Source organism: Erythrolamprus reginae, chromosome 1 (genome assembly GCF_031021105.1).
Source record: "Erythrolamprus reginae isolate rEryReg1 chromosome 1, rEryReg1.hap1, whole genome shotgun sequence".
Lineage (NCBI taxonomy): Eukaryota > Metazoa > Chordata > Lepidosauria > Squamata > Dipsadidae > Erythrolamprus > Erythrolamprus reginae.
Genome location: NC_091950.1, coordinates 133960210 through 133976982, shown reverse-complemented (window position 1 = coordinate 133976982; position 16773 = coordinate 133960210). Strand labels below are relative to the sequence as shown.

General features: G+C 41.3%; 1 protein-coding gene across 1 annotated transcript in view; it reads left to right on the top strand.

Moving 5' to 3' along the window:
• The window catches only part of EPS8L2 (EPS8 signaling adaptor L2), a 135456-nt gene that overhangs the window by 79427 nt on the left and 39256 nt on the right, over nucleotides 1–16773 (top strand). Inside the window, exons 8-12 of the mRNA XM_070765430.1 lie at nucleotides 1861–1994; nucleotides 5660–5739; nucleotides 6671–6797; nucleotides 11629–11717; nucleotides 16494–16568. Of these exons, the coding sequence (XP_070621531.1) occupies nucleotides 1861–1994; nucleotides 5660–5739; nucleotides 6671–6797; nucleotides 11629–11717; nucleotides 16494–16568 (505 nt within the window). The remainder of the gene's footprint in view (nucleotides 1–1860; nucleotides 1995–5659; nucleotides 5740–6670; nucleotides 6798–11628; nucleotides 11718–16493; nucleotides 16569–16773) is intronic.

The following is a 16773-nucleotide window of genomic DNA, read 5'->3' as shown; positions in this document are numbered from 1 at the left end:
GCGCACACCAGATGTGAGCTCGCATGCCCACTGATACGGCTCCGTGTGGCACTTGTGGCATGCATGCCATAGGTTCACCATCACAGCACTAGGGTAACTGAATCCCTTCTTCTCCCACTTTATATAAAAGGCAGTAAAAGAAATCACGATTACCGTTTCAGTGCACACTGTGTCCTATTTATTCAGCCATTTTGACAAACTTATCAAAGAAGCTGCTTTGAGGAAATACTTAACTGGCCCCACAGCTGACATCTGTTGCACATTAAAAAGATCCTTTTTTGCTAGTATGTCAGCAACTTTTTAATCTGGCATTTTATCCTCCTACTTGCAATCTTGATTACATATTAACTGCAGCGCAATGCTTGGAGAGAATTATTGGGAACAAGACAAGAATTACGAAGGTAAACGGTATGGTAGGTGAGTTGGTGAGAGAGAACAGTGGCCGCTTTGGTTCCAGAAGACAAGGTGATGCCTTTCTTTTCATCGGTGAAAATGAAATCAACCACAAATCTGGCAGATCCACAAGTTCAGGGGGGTGGGGAGATCACCTAAATTCTAGCTTCAAGTAAACTACCACAGAGCTGGAAAGAATTGACTCAGCTCCTCAAACCAGCTGATGTTGTCAGGTCACACAGAGATGTGAACCAGTTTGGTCTGGTGGTTTAAGGCAGTGTTCCCCAACCTTGGCATCTTGAAGAGATCTGGACTTCAATTCCCAGAATTCCCCAGCCAGCGAATGCTGGCTGGGGAATTCTGGGAGTTGAAGTCCAGATCTCTTCAAGTTGCCAAGGTTGGGGAACACTGCTTTAAGGCAACAGACTAGAAACCAGGGTCTGGGTTTTGGCTTCACCTCAGGCCTGAAAGCCAGCTGGATGACCTTAGGCCAGTCATTCTCTCTCAGCACTGCCCACTCCACAGAGTTATTGTTGGGGAGGGAAATAGAAAAGGAGGGAATAATAGGAATGTTTGCTGCCTTGAGTTATTTATAAAAATAATAAAGGTGGGATAAAAATAAATAAGATAAATCTGGAACCGATTTTGAATTTGTACAAAACCCTTGTGTCCCATTTGTATGAAAATTTTACCTGAAAGTTCTCATCAATTGAACGTATGCCTTACAATGCCCACTGATCTGCTTTTTCCTAGCACCTGGAAGGCTTGGTCATTTTAAAAAAACATTAATTTATCCATATCTTTATCCATAGCAATAGCACTTAGACTTCTAGACTGCTTTACAGCCCTCTCTAGGCAATTTACAGAGTCAACCTATTGCCCCCAACAATCAGGGTCTTCATTTTACCCACCTCAGAAGGATGGAAGGCTGAATCAACCTTGAGCCTGGTGAGATTCAAACAAAAGTACTAGCCCTGGATAAAGGGAGGATAAAAATGCCCACCTCAGCAATGGAGCAAGTACGTCAATGTGCCGATAGAACTTTACAAACCAAACAGGCGTCTGAAAAAAATGTTCATCAGGCAGTTTTGGGCCTGGTCTGATGCCTCTACTGATTCCTTGCTTGCTGAGAGAAGCAAAGTAGAATGGTGTTTTTATGCACACTTGTTTATTTAGCATTAAATCTGTCTGAATTTAATAGGATTACTACAATGATCAACATATGCAGATCAGCTTAATCTGTACAATGGATGTAAATGAAAGGCTTTGCACTGTTAGATCACCCATAATTGAGGCCTATATGAAATGCTTTGTACTCCTCCCCTCCATAATTAAACATTGCTCTTAATCCAATAAAATCCAAATTAATCAACACAGGTTTAAATTCATTTGCTCTGTGTCTGCTGTTTGAGTGAATCTTTTGGACATCTTTTGGATATCAATACCATTCCTATTTTCCTTCTGCAGGGTGAACCTGGAGAAGATCAAACAGAGGCAGTCCATCCTTCCCCCGCCTCAAGGGCCTGCGCCCATCCCTTTCCACGATGACAGAGGCCTCCAAAAAAACAAGCAGAATCGTGTGGTCCCTCCGTCCCAGCCAGGTATGGCAATTGTTGTCAGTACTCTATCAGGCTCCAAGAACAAAACAGACAAGTAGAATTAGCTCTCTGTAGTTTCCTTTATTGTTCCTCAGCTATAGACAGAAATCTTGCCAAAATAAAGGTATTTATTGATTTTTAACATCATTGAGAATTGCTAGTGAGGAGCCTTCTTAACTCTTTTTCTCCCAAGGAAACTTTCCGTGCCTGGCTGCCCCCCCCCCCTTAAGAACGCAGCCCCTCCTTCCTGGGAATCCAGACTACATTCCATCACATCCGTGAACACATTAAATGGTGCGCCAAGCCAAGCACCTGCACTTGAAGGCCAGTTCCAACAGCATTTGCAGGAGCCTTACATTGCCACACTAATATGGTCAACAGAAAATCAAGGCCATGTCACTCGTTCTTGTCACTCATGTGCATGTCTTAAAGCAGTGTTTCCCAACCTTGGCAACTTGAAGATATCTGGACTTCAACTCCCAGAATTCCCCAGCCAGCATTTGCTGGCTGGGGAATTCTGGGAGTTGAAGTCCAAATATCGTCAAGTTGCCAAGGTTGGGAAACACTGTCTTAAAGGCCCAAGGAAGCAAGGCATTCATGAATATTTCCATGCGATAGTTAAAACACAGCATGCTTAAATCCCACTCACATCAGCCTTTGAACAACCTGAATTATGCCTAGGTGTCCTTGCTGTACTGGAGCTTCCTCCTTCAACCTTTCAGAATCTCTTCAATTCTGAGAGCATTGGTCCCAGAGAATAGCAGATTAAGAAAAGGTGATGGCAGGTGGTTTTTGCATCAATAGATGGGGAAGGCAGCCTTCAAGATCTAAGGTTAGTTGGGGGAAAGATCAGAAGCAACGTGAAAAAATATTATTTGACTGAAAGAGTAGTAGATGCTTGAAACAAACTTCCAGCAGATGTGGTTGGTAAATCCACAGTAACTGAATTTAAAAATGCCTGGGATAAACATATATCCACATATGCGTACATAAGCGCACTGGTGTGCCTTTTGTCCCCTGTCCAATTGTCTTTCCTTTCTCTCACTTATCATATATATTTTCTTTCTTTCATATACTGTATCCTCTCCTCTAAGTTCCCTTTACCCTTATATATATTACTACATGTCTATTTTTCTTCCTATGTATTTGTGTATTGGACAAATGAATAAATAAATAACAAATAAATAAATAAATATCCATCCTAAGATAATATACAGGAAATAACATAAGGGCAGACTAGATGGACCATGAGGTCTTTTTCTGCCATTAATCTTCGGTTTCTATGTTTCAACTTTATGACATTTTTGTTTTTAGTAGAATCCTTGAGTTTTATTAGAACTTCATGCACAACTGTATAGGTACAAAGATAGATAGACCATCATAATTTGATCTGATTCTTGCTGATCAGATCAGAGGGGAGGTAGGACTCTTTGGTGTTGTCACTGTTAAACAATTAAGAGTTAGAGATTCTTGCCAGACTGTTCCTAATCAACCAGAAATCTATTGCTAAATCTAGAGCTACCCACTCAATACATAGTCTATTTTCCAACTCACCAACCTTGTGCACACTTCCAGGTGGTTCAAGCTACTGATTAACTTATACTAGTTTTCTAAACATTTCCTGGGGACTCTCCCTCTCTGGTCATTAGTTCTTCCAGCAATTACAAAGTCCTAGTTTATTTTTCTCCTCAAATCCATTGCTTCCTTCTGGGGAACAGCACAAGAGCCTATTTGCTCCAGGGAGTAGGAGGCAGTGGATAATGGGGCTGATTACAGCAAAAGAGCCCCTCATTATGCTGGAGGTTTACAAAAGATAGCAGAGATTTTTGTCATGTGAATTAACAGCAACCCCAAAGGGTGCTGTAGCTCCATCAAGAGCACAATCATTGCAAGATGAAAGAAGGGATGTTAATCTGTCTGCTACTTTACAGCAATTTATGCAAAATGGGTGGACATGCAGATTTCCTACGGAAGAAACCAGAAGGACCAGAACAAAGCCACTACCTTTTTTAATTAATAGAAGCTTGATGCAACTTTATATTTGCATAATGGATAGCACACTAAGAGATAAGCTTTTAGCTAATCAGGTGATAGAATGCAGAGGAAATCTTTACCTGCTGATTTTCTTCAGAGTCAAAATTTACAAAATGTGAGTGTCAGCTGTCCGACTAGTGAACCCAAAATAAGGAAATACTCTCAGGAGCTTTGAATTCCCAAAAGTAAAACTTTATTGGATACACCATTTTGGTACTAAAGAATCAAAACCAACTCTGGTATTTCCATGCAAATGCTTGCTTAGTTAAACAATATTTCCCTCTTCTCCCCACCCCTGTTCAATTATGAGACATCCTTTTGTTATGGGAACAGTCCATCTCTTTTCTCAAGCACTTGCAGTGGTGACCTTGATGGTTGCAAGGCTGTCACGATCCATGCAGTGCAGTCAGGCGGTAGGGAAAGCAAGTAGGATGCTTGGCTGCATAGCTAGAGGTATAACAAGCAGGAAGAGGGAGATTATGATCCCGCTATATAGAGTGCTGGTGAGACCACATTTGGAATACTGTGTTCAGTTCTGGAGACCTCACCCACAAAAAGATATTGACAAAATTGAACAGGTCCAAAGACGGGCTACAAGAATGGTGGAAGGTCTTAAGCATAAAACGTATCAGGAAAGACTTCATGAACTCAATCTGTATAGTCTGGAGGACAGAAGGAAAAGGGGGGGACATGATCGAAACATTTACATATGTTAAAGGGTTAAATAAGGTCCAGTTAGCTGTGGGAAAGATCACAAGCAATGTGAGAAAATATTATTTTACTGAAAGAGTAGTAGATCCTTGTAACAAACTTCCAGCAGACGTGGTAGATAAATCCACAGTAACTGAATTTAAACATGCCTGGGATGAACATATATCCATCCTAAGATAAAATACAGAAAATAGTATAAGGGCAGACTAGATGGACCATGAGGTCTTTTTCTGCCGTCAGTCTTCTATGTTTCTATGTTTCTATGCACACTTTCTCAGCATTCTGTTTCCCCCTTCCCTCCTCCCAGTTGATTGACAAGTTGAAAAGCCTTAGGTTTGAAGGAAGCAAAGTGATCCAATTGACAGAGTTTTTCTCTGAAGGGAACTTCTGTTGTATATGGCAGCTTTTCCTGACTTGATACTCTCAAGCGTTAGGAACTATAACCCACCATCCCCAGCCATTGTGTCAGTTTGACACTGAAAACCTTACTTTAATTGAAAGTTTAAGATGCTTTAAACTTATTGGATAGAGAACAGTTTTGTTTGGACTTCTTAGCAGAAATATACATTGATCACAAGATCTACAATCCCATTTTAAAATTCAATTTTGCAAAAGAGAAAAAATGTCCAATGATAAAGGGAGATGGCCTCTATGTATGCATTTTAAAGCAAGTTATGCCCTTGCATTACAGTTAATCATCCATGTTTATCAAAAGATGTATCCCAAAAGAGCGACGGTCATAAATATGAACCAGTTGCCAACCACCTGAATTTTGATCAAGTGATCATGGGGATACTGCAAAGGCCATAAATGAGAAAAACGGTCATAATTCACTTTTTTCAGTGCCATTGTTTGAATGGTCACTAAAGGAATTATTGTAAGTTGAGAACTTAACTGTACTTGGTTTTCTGTGTTTTTGCCAGAATATGATCGACGAAATAGTGGCTCCCAGGATTTTGAGGAGTCTCGTGCAGCTTTAGCACAGAAGATTGAAAAAGAAACGGTTAGTAATAGTATTTTTTTTAAAGTTATATGGGAGAGGATGCGGTCACCACTTGATGGTAACATTTATTTGTCCAAAAGAAAAGAAACATTTTTTTTGAGATGCAAATAAGAACATAGCAGGGAAAGATGCTCTTTTCCAAGCATTTCTCTCTACCTGGTTTGGAGGCAGCCCATAATTTCCTACCAGTAGTTGTGATTATTTAAAACAAAATGTACCTGCTAATCACGTTGAATTTATTGATTGATTGATTGATCGATTGATTGATTGGATTTGTATGCCGCCCCTCTCCGCAGACTCGGGGCAGCTAACAACAGCAATAAAACAGTATATAACAAAATCCAATACTAAAAACAGTTAAAAACCATTATATAAAAACCAACCATACATACAGACATACCATGCATAAAATTTTAAAGGCCTAGGGGGAAGTGCATCTCAGTTCCCCCATGCCTGGCGGCAGAGGTGGGTTTTAAGCAGCTTACGAAAGGCAAGGATGGTGGGGGCAATTCTAATCTCTGGGGGGAGTTGGTTCCAGAGGGCCGGGGCCGCCACAGAGAAGGCTCTTCCCCTGGGTCCCGCCAAGCGACATTGTTTGGTTGACGGGACCCGGAGAAGACCCACTCTGTGGGACCTAACTGGTCGCTGGGATTCGTGCAGCAGAAGGCGGTCTCTGAGATAATCTGGTCCGGTGCCATGAAGGGCTTTATAGGTCATAACCAACACTTTTAATTATGACCGGAAACTGATTGGCAACCAATGCAGACTGCGGAGTGTTGGTGTAACATGGGCATATTTGGGGAAGCCCATGGTTAAAGCTGCAATGAACATTTTGACTCTTAATCAGGGAGATACAGAGTACGTTTGTGTGAGCATGGATGACTTCTGGCTGTTGGCTTTGTCTTAAGTTCTCTGATTTGTGTGTTCACAGCAAATACTGAATTGCACCCTTGATGATATTGAGCTGTTCGTGGCCAAGCTTCAAAAAGCAGCAGAAGCATTCAGGCAACTGAACCAAAGGAAGAAGGGGAAGAAGAACAAGAAGAAAGGGCCAGCAGGTATCAACAGCTAAATCATTGGCTGTAGGAGCAACTGAACACAAGATTTTTAGAGGGTGTATAGTGTTACATTCAGGGGATTTTCTCCTTCAAAAGGGAAAAAGGGAACATCCTTAGTTTGTGTCTAAATGGGTTTGGAAAATGTACATGAGATAAAGGGATAATGACCTATGGGACAGCCTTTCTGTTTTGATTTAGCCCACCCAATGCAGTTTTTTCCTCAATTTCCAGAAGGACTTGAACATGTTTTTGTTCTGCTTAGGGGTGACAATGGTATAAGGGCTGCCTTGGTTTGTTTGAAAAAATGCCCAACTTTATAGTGGGTGAGGTTATCATCCAGGATGGGTTGACTGACCTCATCCAATCATCTGAGGACTGAGTCTGATAATTTGAATTCAGGGGCTCCGCCTTGCCTGGATCCCCAGTGATGACTCAGTCCTCAGAGAGGACAGATGTGGCTTCATCCCTTGCTTTATTTTCTTCACAGGCAGTGAAGGGCTACCCAAAAATTCTATTACCACACTGTGGGTGTGGCTTATGCAGGATGCTCTGCATTTTCTTTCAACATTTTTCAGTGCAAATTGGGTGCCCTGGGGTGGAGGTCCATTTTTGCTACCTCACTGCGTCCCCCCCCCCATCCCGGCAGTAGCCCACCCCTGGGCACAGGGGGCCTGGCCCTTGGTTCTGCCACAGGGGTCTGGCTCTCCCCCTCTGGGGATTCTGTGTTTTTGACACCTGTTCACAGGTTTGGAAAAATGTACATGAGATAAAGGGTTAATGAGCCTACGGGACAGCCTTTGTATTTTCACTTAGCCCACTCTGCAGTTTTTCCATCAATTTCCAAAATGACTTGAACATGTTTTTGTTCTGCTTAGGGGTGATAATAGTATAAGGGCTTCCTTTGTTTGTTTGAAAAACTGCCCAACAATCACATGATTACTCTGGGTAACTTACCAAGATAAAACCCATGTACAAAACCCAATAAATGCTAATTCTCCTGTTGACAAAAATCAGACTAACCAATCACTTGAAGGGCTCCAAATCACTCCAGGTTCCCTAAGCATTTGGTAGAACGTATCTTTTAGGGGACTTGCAAAAAAAAAAAAAAATCAAAATTGGGGCCAAATTTATCTCTGCTGGGATAATGTTCCACAAGGAGGGGACCACCACTGAGAAGACTCATCTTCTTGGCCCCACTAGATGCACCTCCTTAAGAGAGAAGTCCCATAACAGATGTCAATACGTACTCAAGTACTGTAGATGTCATTTTGTTGGCTTTGTGGATTTGGTTATTCTTTGTAAATTTTTCTTGTGGATCTGGACAATAAATTATTTTGCAAATAAGCAAACTGGCACACAATCCAAGGGTTAGAACCCTCAAATAATTCTCTTTTGCCTTGATGACCCTTGCAACTTTTTAATAAAAATAAACATGTGGCTTTTTTTCTCCTGAAAATTTCAGCTGAATGAAAAACGAGATTTCATGTTTGTTTTCTATATATTATTAAATGCACACCATGAAAGGAAAAAAAGCTACAAATACCAGTCTCAAGGGCTCTTTTCAAGAGCCACATTTGGTTTTTTTTAATAATGACCCTACTGCACCACATGATGTACCTTATTATTATTAAGCCAGTTCTGTTAAGTGATGCCTATTTTGCTTTCATACTATATAGTTATAGTGCATTCAGAAAGTATTCAGACCCTTTTGTCAGTGTTGTTACGCTGCAGCCTGATTTTACAGTTGTTGAAATTCATTTCCCCCCCCCTCATTAATCTGTACTCAGTACCCCATAATGACAAAGTAAAAACAGAAGTTTAAAAGTGTCTGCAAATTTACTAAAGAGAAAAACTGAAATATCACATTGGCATAACTATTCAGGCTCTTTGCAACACTACTTGAAATTTAGCTCAGGTGCCTCTTGGTCATTGCTGACCTGTTTCTACACCTTAATTGGAGTCAACCTGTAATAAATTAAACTGATTGCACATGATTTGTAAAGGCACACACCTCTCTATAGAAGGCCTGACAACTGATAAGGCATGCTGTAGCAGAGCAAAAGCCATGAGGACAAAGGAACTGCCTGCAAGGCTCAGAGAGGGTTATTGCAAGGCACAGATCTGGGGAAGGCTACAATAAAATATCTGTCGCACCGAAGGTTCCTAAGAGCTCAGTGGCCTCCATTATTCTCAAATGGAAGACGTTTGGCACAACCAGGACTCTTCCAAGAGCTGTTCAATGGGTCAAACCGAGCAACTGGGAGAGAAGGGCCTTAGTAAGAGAGGTGTCCAAGAATCTATTGGTCATTCTGACTGACCTCCAGAGATCTCATATGGTCATTGGACAGAGTTCCAGAAGGACAACCGTCACTGCAGCCCTCCACGATCTGGGCTTTATGGCAGAATGACAGATAGAAATCTCTCCTCAATGCAAAACCCATGAAAGCTTGCTTGGATTTTGCAAAAAGAAAAAAAAAGCACCTGAAGGACTCTCACACTGTGAGGAACAAGATTCTCTGGTCTGATGAAACCAAGATTGAATTGTTTGGCCTCAATTCTAAACATTGTGTCTGGAGGAAACCAAGCGCTGCTCATCACCTGCCCAATATTAAGCATGGTAGTGGCAGCATCATGCTGTGGGGGTGTTTTTCAGCAGCAGGAAGTAGGAGAGTGGTCAGGGTTGAGGGAAAGCTGAATGGAGCAAAGTACAGGGATATCCTCAATAAAAACCTGTTCTATAGCGTTCAGGAACTCAGATTGGGTCGAAGGTTCACTTTCCAACATGGCAGCAATCCTAAGCACACAGCCCAATCAACACAGGGGTGCCTTAGGGATAATCCTGTGAATGTCCTAGAGTGCCCCAGCCAGAGCCCTGACTCTTGAACCCTATTAAATATCTCTGGAGGTATCAGAAAATGGCTGTCCTCCTATGCTCATCATCCAACCCGATGGAGCTTGAGAGGATTTGCAAAGAAGAATGTCAAAGAATCCCTCAATCCAGGTGTGCAAAGTTTGTCACATCATACCTTAAAAGACTTAAGGCTGTAATTGCTGCCAAAGGTTCTTTAAAACAGTAATTTAATTTAACTTAATTGACATATATGTGGCCCAATCCCTTGGGACTTAGGGTGGCTCAGTACTAAGTGAGGGATCTGAATAATTATACCAATGTGATATAATAATTAATAATAATAATAATTTATTAGATTTGTATGCCGCCCTTCTCCGAAGACTCGGGGCGGCTCACAACCACGATAAAAACAATATTATACTGGCACAAATCTAATATTAAAAAAAACTAAAAACCCTATCATAATTAAAAACCAAACAGCACATACATACCAAACATAAATTATAATAAGCCTGGGGGAAAGGTGTCTCAAATCCCCCATGCCTGGCGGTATAGTTGGGTCTTAAGTAGTTTACGGAAGACAAGGAGGGTGGGAGCAGTTCTAATCTCCAGGGAGAGTTGATTCCAGAGGGCCAGGGCTGCCACAGAGAAGGCTCTTCCCCTGGGGCCCGCCAGACGACATTGTTTAGTCGACGGGACCCGGAGAAGGCCAACTCTGTGGGACCTTATCTTTTATATCTTATATATCTTTTTTCTTCTTTTTAATAAATTTATAGACATTCTAAATAATAATAATAATAATTCTATTTTCACTCTGTCATTATGAAGGACTGAGTGGAAATTAATAAGAAAAAAATGAATTTCAACAACTTAGAATCAGGCTGCAGCACAACAAAATTGACAAAAGTGAACGGGGTCTGAATCATAGTTCCCTCTAAGCTGAGCAGTGAGCAATCGCTCACTTAAAAATCATCATCAACTCAGAGTTTTCCAAACCTGCCCAGAAGCCGAGAGGGAAAGAGTGAGAGGGAGGGAGAGAGAGAGGAAGAGAGAGAAACAGATAGAAAAAAGAGAGGAAGGAAAAGAGAAAGAAAAAGAATGGGAGGAAGGAAGAGAGAAAGAAAATCAAAATCTAGTTTGAAACTAGCTCAACTATTTAAGTGGCATTTTGATATTGATAGAGTTGCCCTATTATGAGCTCACTGTTATAGATACACAGTACAGTATTTTATTTTGAAATTCTCTGAGGCAAAACAGGGTGGGTTTTTTGTTTGTTTGTTTGTTTATTTATTTATTTATTTATTATTTCTGTGCCGCCCAGTCCCAAAGGGACTGCCGCTCAGACACTATACTTTTCCGCCCATCCCCCCAAAAAATTAGAGGGAACACTGGTCTGAATACCTTCTGAATGCACTGTACACCCCATCCCATCAGGCTTGAAGGATCCAGTTCAAATACTGAATTCTAGGCCAGTTCTGAACCCCACTAACCTCTTTTCTTGTTCCGTTTCTCTCCTCCTTTTCAAAAGTAAAGCCACTGGATCTAGCTCTTTCTTAGTCTTTCATCTAGGTTTTGAGACAGTGGGTAGGAACACTGGCCATCCACTGTCAGGAGGGGGGGGGCTTTTTTTTCACCATTGTGATTTGGTTCCAAGTTCAACGATTCATTTCTTCCTGTAAACAGTGAAACTCTTTAAATTAGGAAACAATAACCAAAACCACATAGAGATGTTATTAAAAGGCATAGTTAAAAACCTCCAATGTCTCCAATGAGAAAAACTCATCTCTCAGTATGTCCCAATGGACTAGGTGGTCAATATTTAATTTTGCCTATAAGGCCTTTAAGAACCAAGCACCTCCCAGCCCACAACTCCCAGTATTTATAGATAGCTTTTAACTATACTTGATAGAATGAGGTGGCTGGTTTTTTTGTAAACTATTTCAGCCTTTTATTCAGTGTTTATTTTCTTTTGGTCTAAAGAGGGAGTTCTGACTCTGCGTGCAAGACCTCCAAATGAAACCGAGTTTCTTGACTGCTTTCAGAAAATCAAACTGGCACTAAATCTCCTGGTAAGAAGCAAAGGAAGTTGGGTATAATTTTCTCTTGTATCAACTAGACAGATAATGGGATAGTTGCTTGTTTAATGCTGTTATTGGAAATCAAGCAAATATTATGCCTGTATAGTCAAAGAATGGAGAAAGTAGTAAGCAACTTTACAGAGCTGCAAAAAAATACGAGGGTTATCCGGAAAGTAAGATTAAAAGGCACGTAGCTCTCGTGGGAAATGTTCGCGGGGAAAGTTGGTATTACTGTCATGTAGCAGAAAGCCAGTGGAAGCAAACAAACAGTGCCAGTGGTCAGCAGATCATCGACTGGCGTTGATGTACTGGACACTGGCACTGCTTGTTCACTTCTGCTTGCTTCCTGCTACACGACAGTAATATCAACTTCCCCTGCGAACATTCCCCTAAAGAGCTACATGCCTACGTCCCCCGCGACTATTCCCCTCAAGAGCTACATGCCTACGTCCCCCGTGATCATTCCCCTCAAGAGCTACGTGCCTACCTCCCTCGCAACATTCCCCTCAAGAGCTACGTGCCTACGTCTCCCGCAACATTCCCCTCATGAGCTATATGCCTACGTCCTCTGCAAACATTCCCCTCAAGAGCTACGTGCCTACCTCCCTTGCAACATTCCCCTCAAGAGCTACGTGCCTACGTCCCCCGCGAACATTCCCTCAAGAGCTACATGCCTACATACCCCGCGACCATTCCCCTCAAGAGCTACGTGCCTACGTCCCCCGCGAACATTCCCCTCAAGAGCTACGTGCCTACGTCTCCCGCAACATTCCCCTCAAGAGCTATGCGCCTACGTCCCCCACAATATTCCCCTCAAGAGCTACGTGCCTACGTCCCCCACAATATTCCCCTCAAGAGCTACGTGCCTACGTCCCCCACGAACATTCCCCTCAAGAGCTACGTGCCTACGTCTCCCGCAACATTCCCCTCAAGAGCTACGTGCCTACGTCCCCCGCGAACATTCCCCTCAAGAGCTACGTGCCTACGTCCCCCAGAACATTCCCCTCAAGAGCTACGTGCCTACATCCCCGCGAACATTCCCCTCAAGAGCTACGTGCCCACGTCTCCCGCAACATTCACCTCAAGAGCTACGTGCCTAAGTCCCCCGCGACCATTCCCCTCAAGAGCTACATGCCTATGTCCCCCGCGAACATTCCCCTCAAGAGCTACGTGCCTACCTCCCTCGCAACATTCCCCTCAAGAGCTACGTGCCTATGTCCCCCGTGAACATTCCCTCAAGAGCTACATGCCTACATACCCCGCGACCATTCCCCTCAAGAGCTACGTGCCTACGTCCCACACGAACATTCCCTCAAGAGCTACATGCCTACATACCCCGAGACCATTCCCCTCAAGAGCTACGTGCCTACGTCCCCGCGAACATTCCCTCAAGAGCTACATGCCTACATACCCCGCGACCATTCCCCTCAAGAGCTACGTGTCTACGTCCCCCGTGAACATTCCCCTCAAGAGCTACGTGCCTACGTCTCCCGCAACATTCCCCTCAAGAGCTACGTGTCTTACTTTCCAATAACCCTCATAGCACAAAATGATGTACTGCAGCTGACACTTTAAAAAGCCACACACTCGGAGCATTAATTTTTGTGTCACTTAATCCATTTCATAAAATGTATTGGGAATTAGCCTCAGACTGACACTCTATGTACCCTTATTACTGGAAAATGGGAAAGGAAGAGCCAAAAAAATATCCATTCACAAAATATCAGCATATAGGACAAATACTCTTTTCCACTGCTAGGTTAACTTGTATACATGTTTATTTATTTATTAGATTTATATGCCAACCTATTCCTCAGACTCATATCATATCATGAAATCTTGTTTCTACTCGTCCACGAAAAAGGAGAAGCAGAAATTTTGAACATAACAATTGTTTGCAGCAAAAATTGTACACTTGCTCCCACATCCAGTCAAATTCATAAATGTGACCCCTAAAGCCTTTCTAAAAAAACCTGGGATGTTAGTAAGATCTAGATTTGCTCAAGTCAAAACTGGTTATCTTCAAACTGGTTATTCTTCAGCATGTCCCTAACCAGCATTACTAAACCCTGAGCTCTTAAATGTATTGGATTACAATTCACATGATCCCCAGCCAAGTGCTGACAATGAGACTCCTATTTATTCGAAAACTATTCATTCTGCACGTTCATTGATAAAATCAAGCCAAAGCAAGAAGGACAAAATACTTAACTATCCTACTTAGTAGAAACAATTGACTTTCATACAAAAGAAAAAACATCAATTTTTTCTAAGACTTTTCTGATAGTATGATCTTCTTGTACTTGAGAGGAAAACAAAGCAGAATAGGTCGTCCCCCCCCCCAACAGCATTTGAATAAAAATGTACTTAGAGAAGTAGAAACTGTACAAAATTGAATAATATGTGTGCAGTGTGAAAGATCATTACCCTTTTGGCAAATGTTGCACTATTGGCAAATCACACAGTTAATATTCAGTATCCGTGCAAATCTTAAGGCAACCTTAGCGTATATGTCATATAAGAGGTAGTGGGATATGGTGGTTCAGGCACTGTTAGGAAACTTGGCAAGGCAGGTTCAAATTTACCTTCAGTCCTGGAAATTCCTTCTTTCTTAGCAAGCCCTCCCTAATAATGTTGCTTTGTGGGAAAAGAAGGTGGGTGGAGGAGTGCTTTGAAAATTCCCTGGCAGTCTTAGAGGAAATAATCCCAAGTAGATGGGTAGGTAGACACATGAATGGATACAACACCTTATTTTTACTTTCTTGTGTTATTTGTTAATTTATTCATCAAATGTTTAGATCAGTGGTTCTCAACCTGGGGGTCAGGACCCCTTTGGGGGTCAAATGACCATTTCACAGGGGTCACCTAAGACTATGGAAAAAGATAAATTTCCCATGGTGTTAGGAACTAAATCTTCTATTCTGGCACCTTGGAACATATTTTTACAATCCAACCAATCAGGCATTTACAGTGGAGGTGTCCCTCTGACCTTCCTGCCAATCAGCTTAAAACTCTGTTGGGAGAATTGGCACTAGACAAATGGTTGGGGGTCACTACAACATGAGGAACTGTGTTAAGGGGTCGCGGCATTAGAAAGGTTGAGAGCCACTGGTAGTCCTTGATTTACAATCGCAATTGAGCTCAACATTTCTGTTGCTAAACAAGACAGTTGTTAAGTGAGTTTTGCTCTGTTTCACAACCTTTCTTGCCACAGTTGTTAAGTGAATCACTATGATTAGTAACAGAGTTGTTATATGAATCTGGCTTCCCCATTGACTTTGTTTATTCAGGTGCTTGGCAATTAGAAACAATATTTATGAAATTTGCAATGTGATCACATGACCCTGGGACACTGCAAATTTCATAAATGTTGTTTCTAATTGTCAAGCATCTGAATTTTTAACACAGCATTATGTGGATGCTGCAATGGCTATAATTCTGAAAAACAGTCATAAGTCATTTTTTCAGTGCTGTTCTAACTTCTAATACTTATTCAACAAATGGTTATAAGTTGAGAATTACTTGTATATGGCCACCCATCTCACAGAAGGCCACACACTGTGATCATAGTTCCCTCTAAGCTGAGCAGTGAGAAATTGCTCACTTAAAAATCATCATCAACTCAGAGTTTTCCAAACCTGCCCAGAAGCCGAGAGGGAAAGAGTGAGAGGGAAAGAGAGAGAGAGGAAGAGAGGAAGAGAGAGAAACAGATGTAAAAAAGAGAGGAAGGAAAAGAGAAAGAAAAAGAATGGGAGTAAGGAAGAGAGAAAGAAAATCAAAATCTAGTTTGAAACTAGCTCAACTATTTAAGTGGCATTTTGATATTGATAGAGTTGCCCTATTATGAGCTCACTGTTATAGACACACAGTACAGTATTTTATTTTGAAATTCTCTGGGGCAAAACAGGGTGGGTTTTTTGTTTGTTTGTTTGTTTGTTTGTTTATTTATTTGTTTGTTTGTTTGTTTATTTATTATTTCTGTGCCGCCCAGTCCCAAAGGGACTGCCGCTCAGACACTATACTTTTCCGCCCACCCCCCAAAAAAATTAGAGGGAACACTGACTGTGATTTACTACAATATTATGCTAGTTCTTGCCCAGTGGGAGAAGTGTCAAGGCTACACAAGCAGTTGCCAGACTGCTTCTGTCTATCTATTGAGTCTTGTGAAAATAGCCACAAGGTAGCACATTCTTTCCAGTATAATGAATAGATCTGCCATCTCCCATACCAATACCAATGAACCAAGCAACTCATAGAGTAAACTTTGTAGTTTAGTTCTTTCAGGTGCTACATTGCAGGAGATTCAAGATTTGGCTGCCCCGTGGAGTACAATCAATGCAGTTGCAGTAAAGCAAACCCATTCTACAATGTAAACAAGCTCTTGCTAATTAAACAATGTTTGACTAACAATACAACTGTATGTTGCTTAGAAATCTCAAAAGAATTATTCTAGATTAAGTGGGATCAAGTTAATCTTAGTAATTCCTGCAATAGTTGATCTAATGCCAAGAGGCCAGCTGCCCACTTGATCGTGGGAATAAGGTAGAGTCATAATACAGTTCCTAATTTAACTTTGTACAAGAACCGGAATATATTATTTATGTTACTTTAGAGAGAAATAGTTTACACCATCTCAGTTGAAATATGGTGCATATCTTCTTAGGCATTTCTTGGAATTGCTTTTTTGCATTTTAATTTTGAACAGTTTTATAACATAGTTGGATATAAAATAAATATAGATTTAACTTGTTTTTCTTCTCTTTTCAGGTCAAACTGAAAAAACATATTCAGAATCCAAGTGCTTCAGAATTAGCCCATTTCCTGTTTGGACGACTGGAACTGGTATAAATTACCTTCTCCCTTATTCGATAACATTTAAACCAGCATTCCTCATATAATGGCATCCAGATATGTTGACTTCTGATTCCCTGAATTCTAACCATTGCATGTAATTTTTGGGAGTAGGTTTTAGAAGGTTATTTAAACAAGCATATTTTTGACACATATTACATTTTTTCTAGCCTGTTTAAAGATTCATTTATTCTAG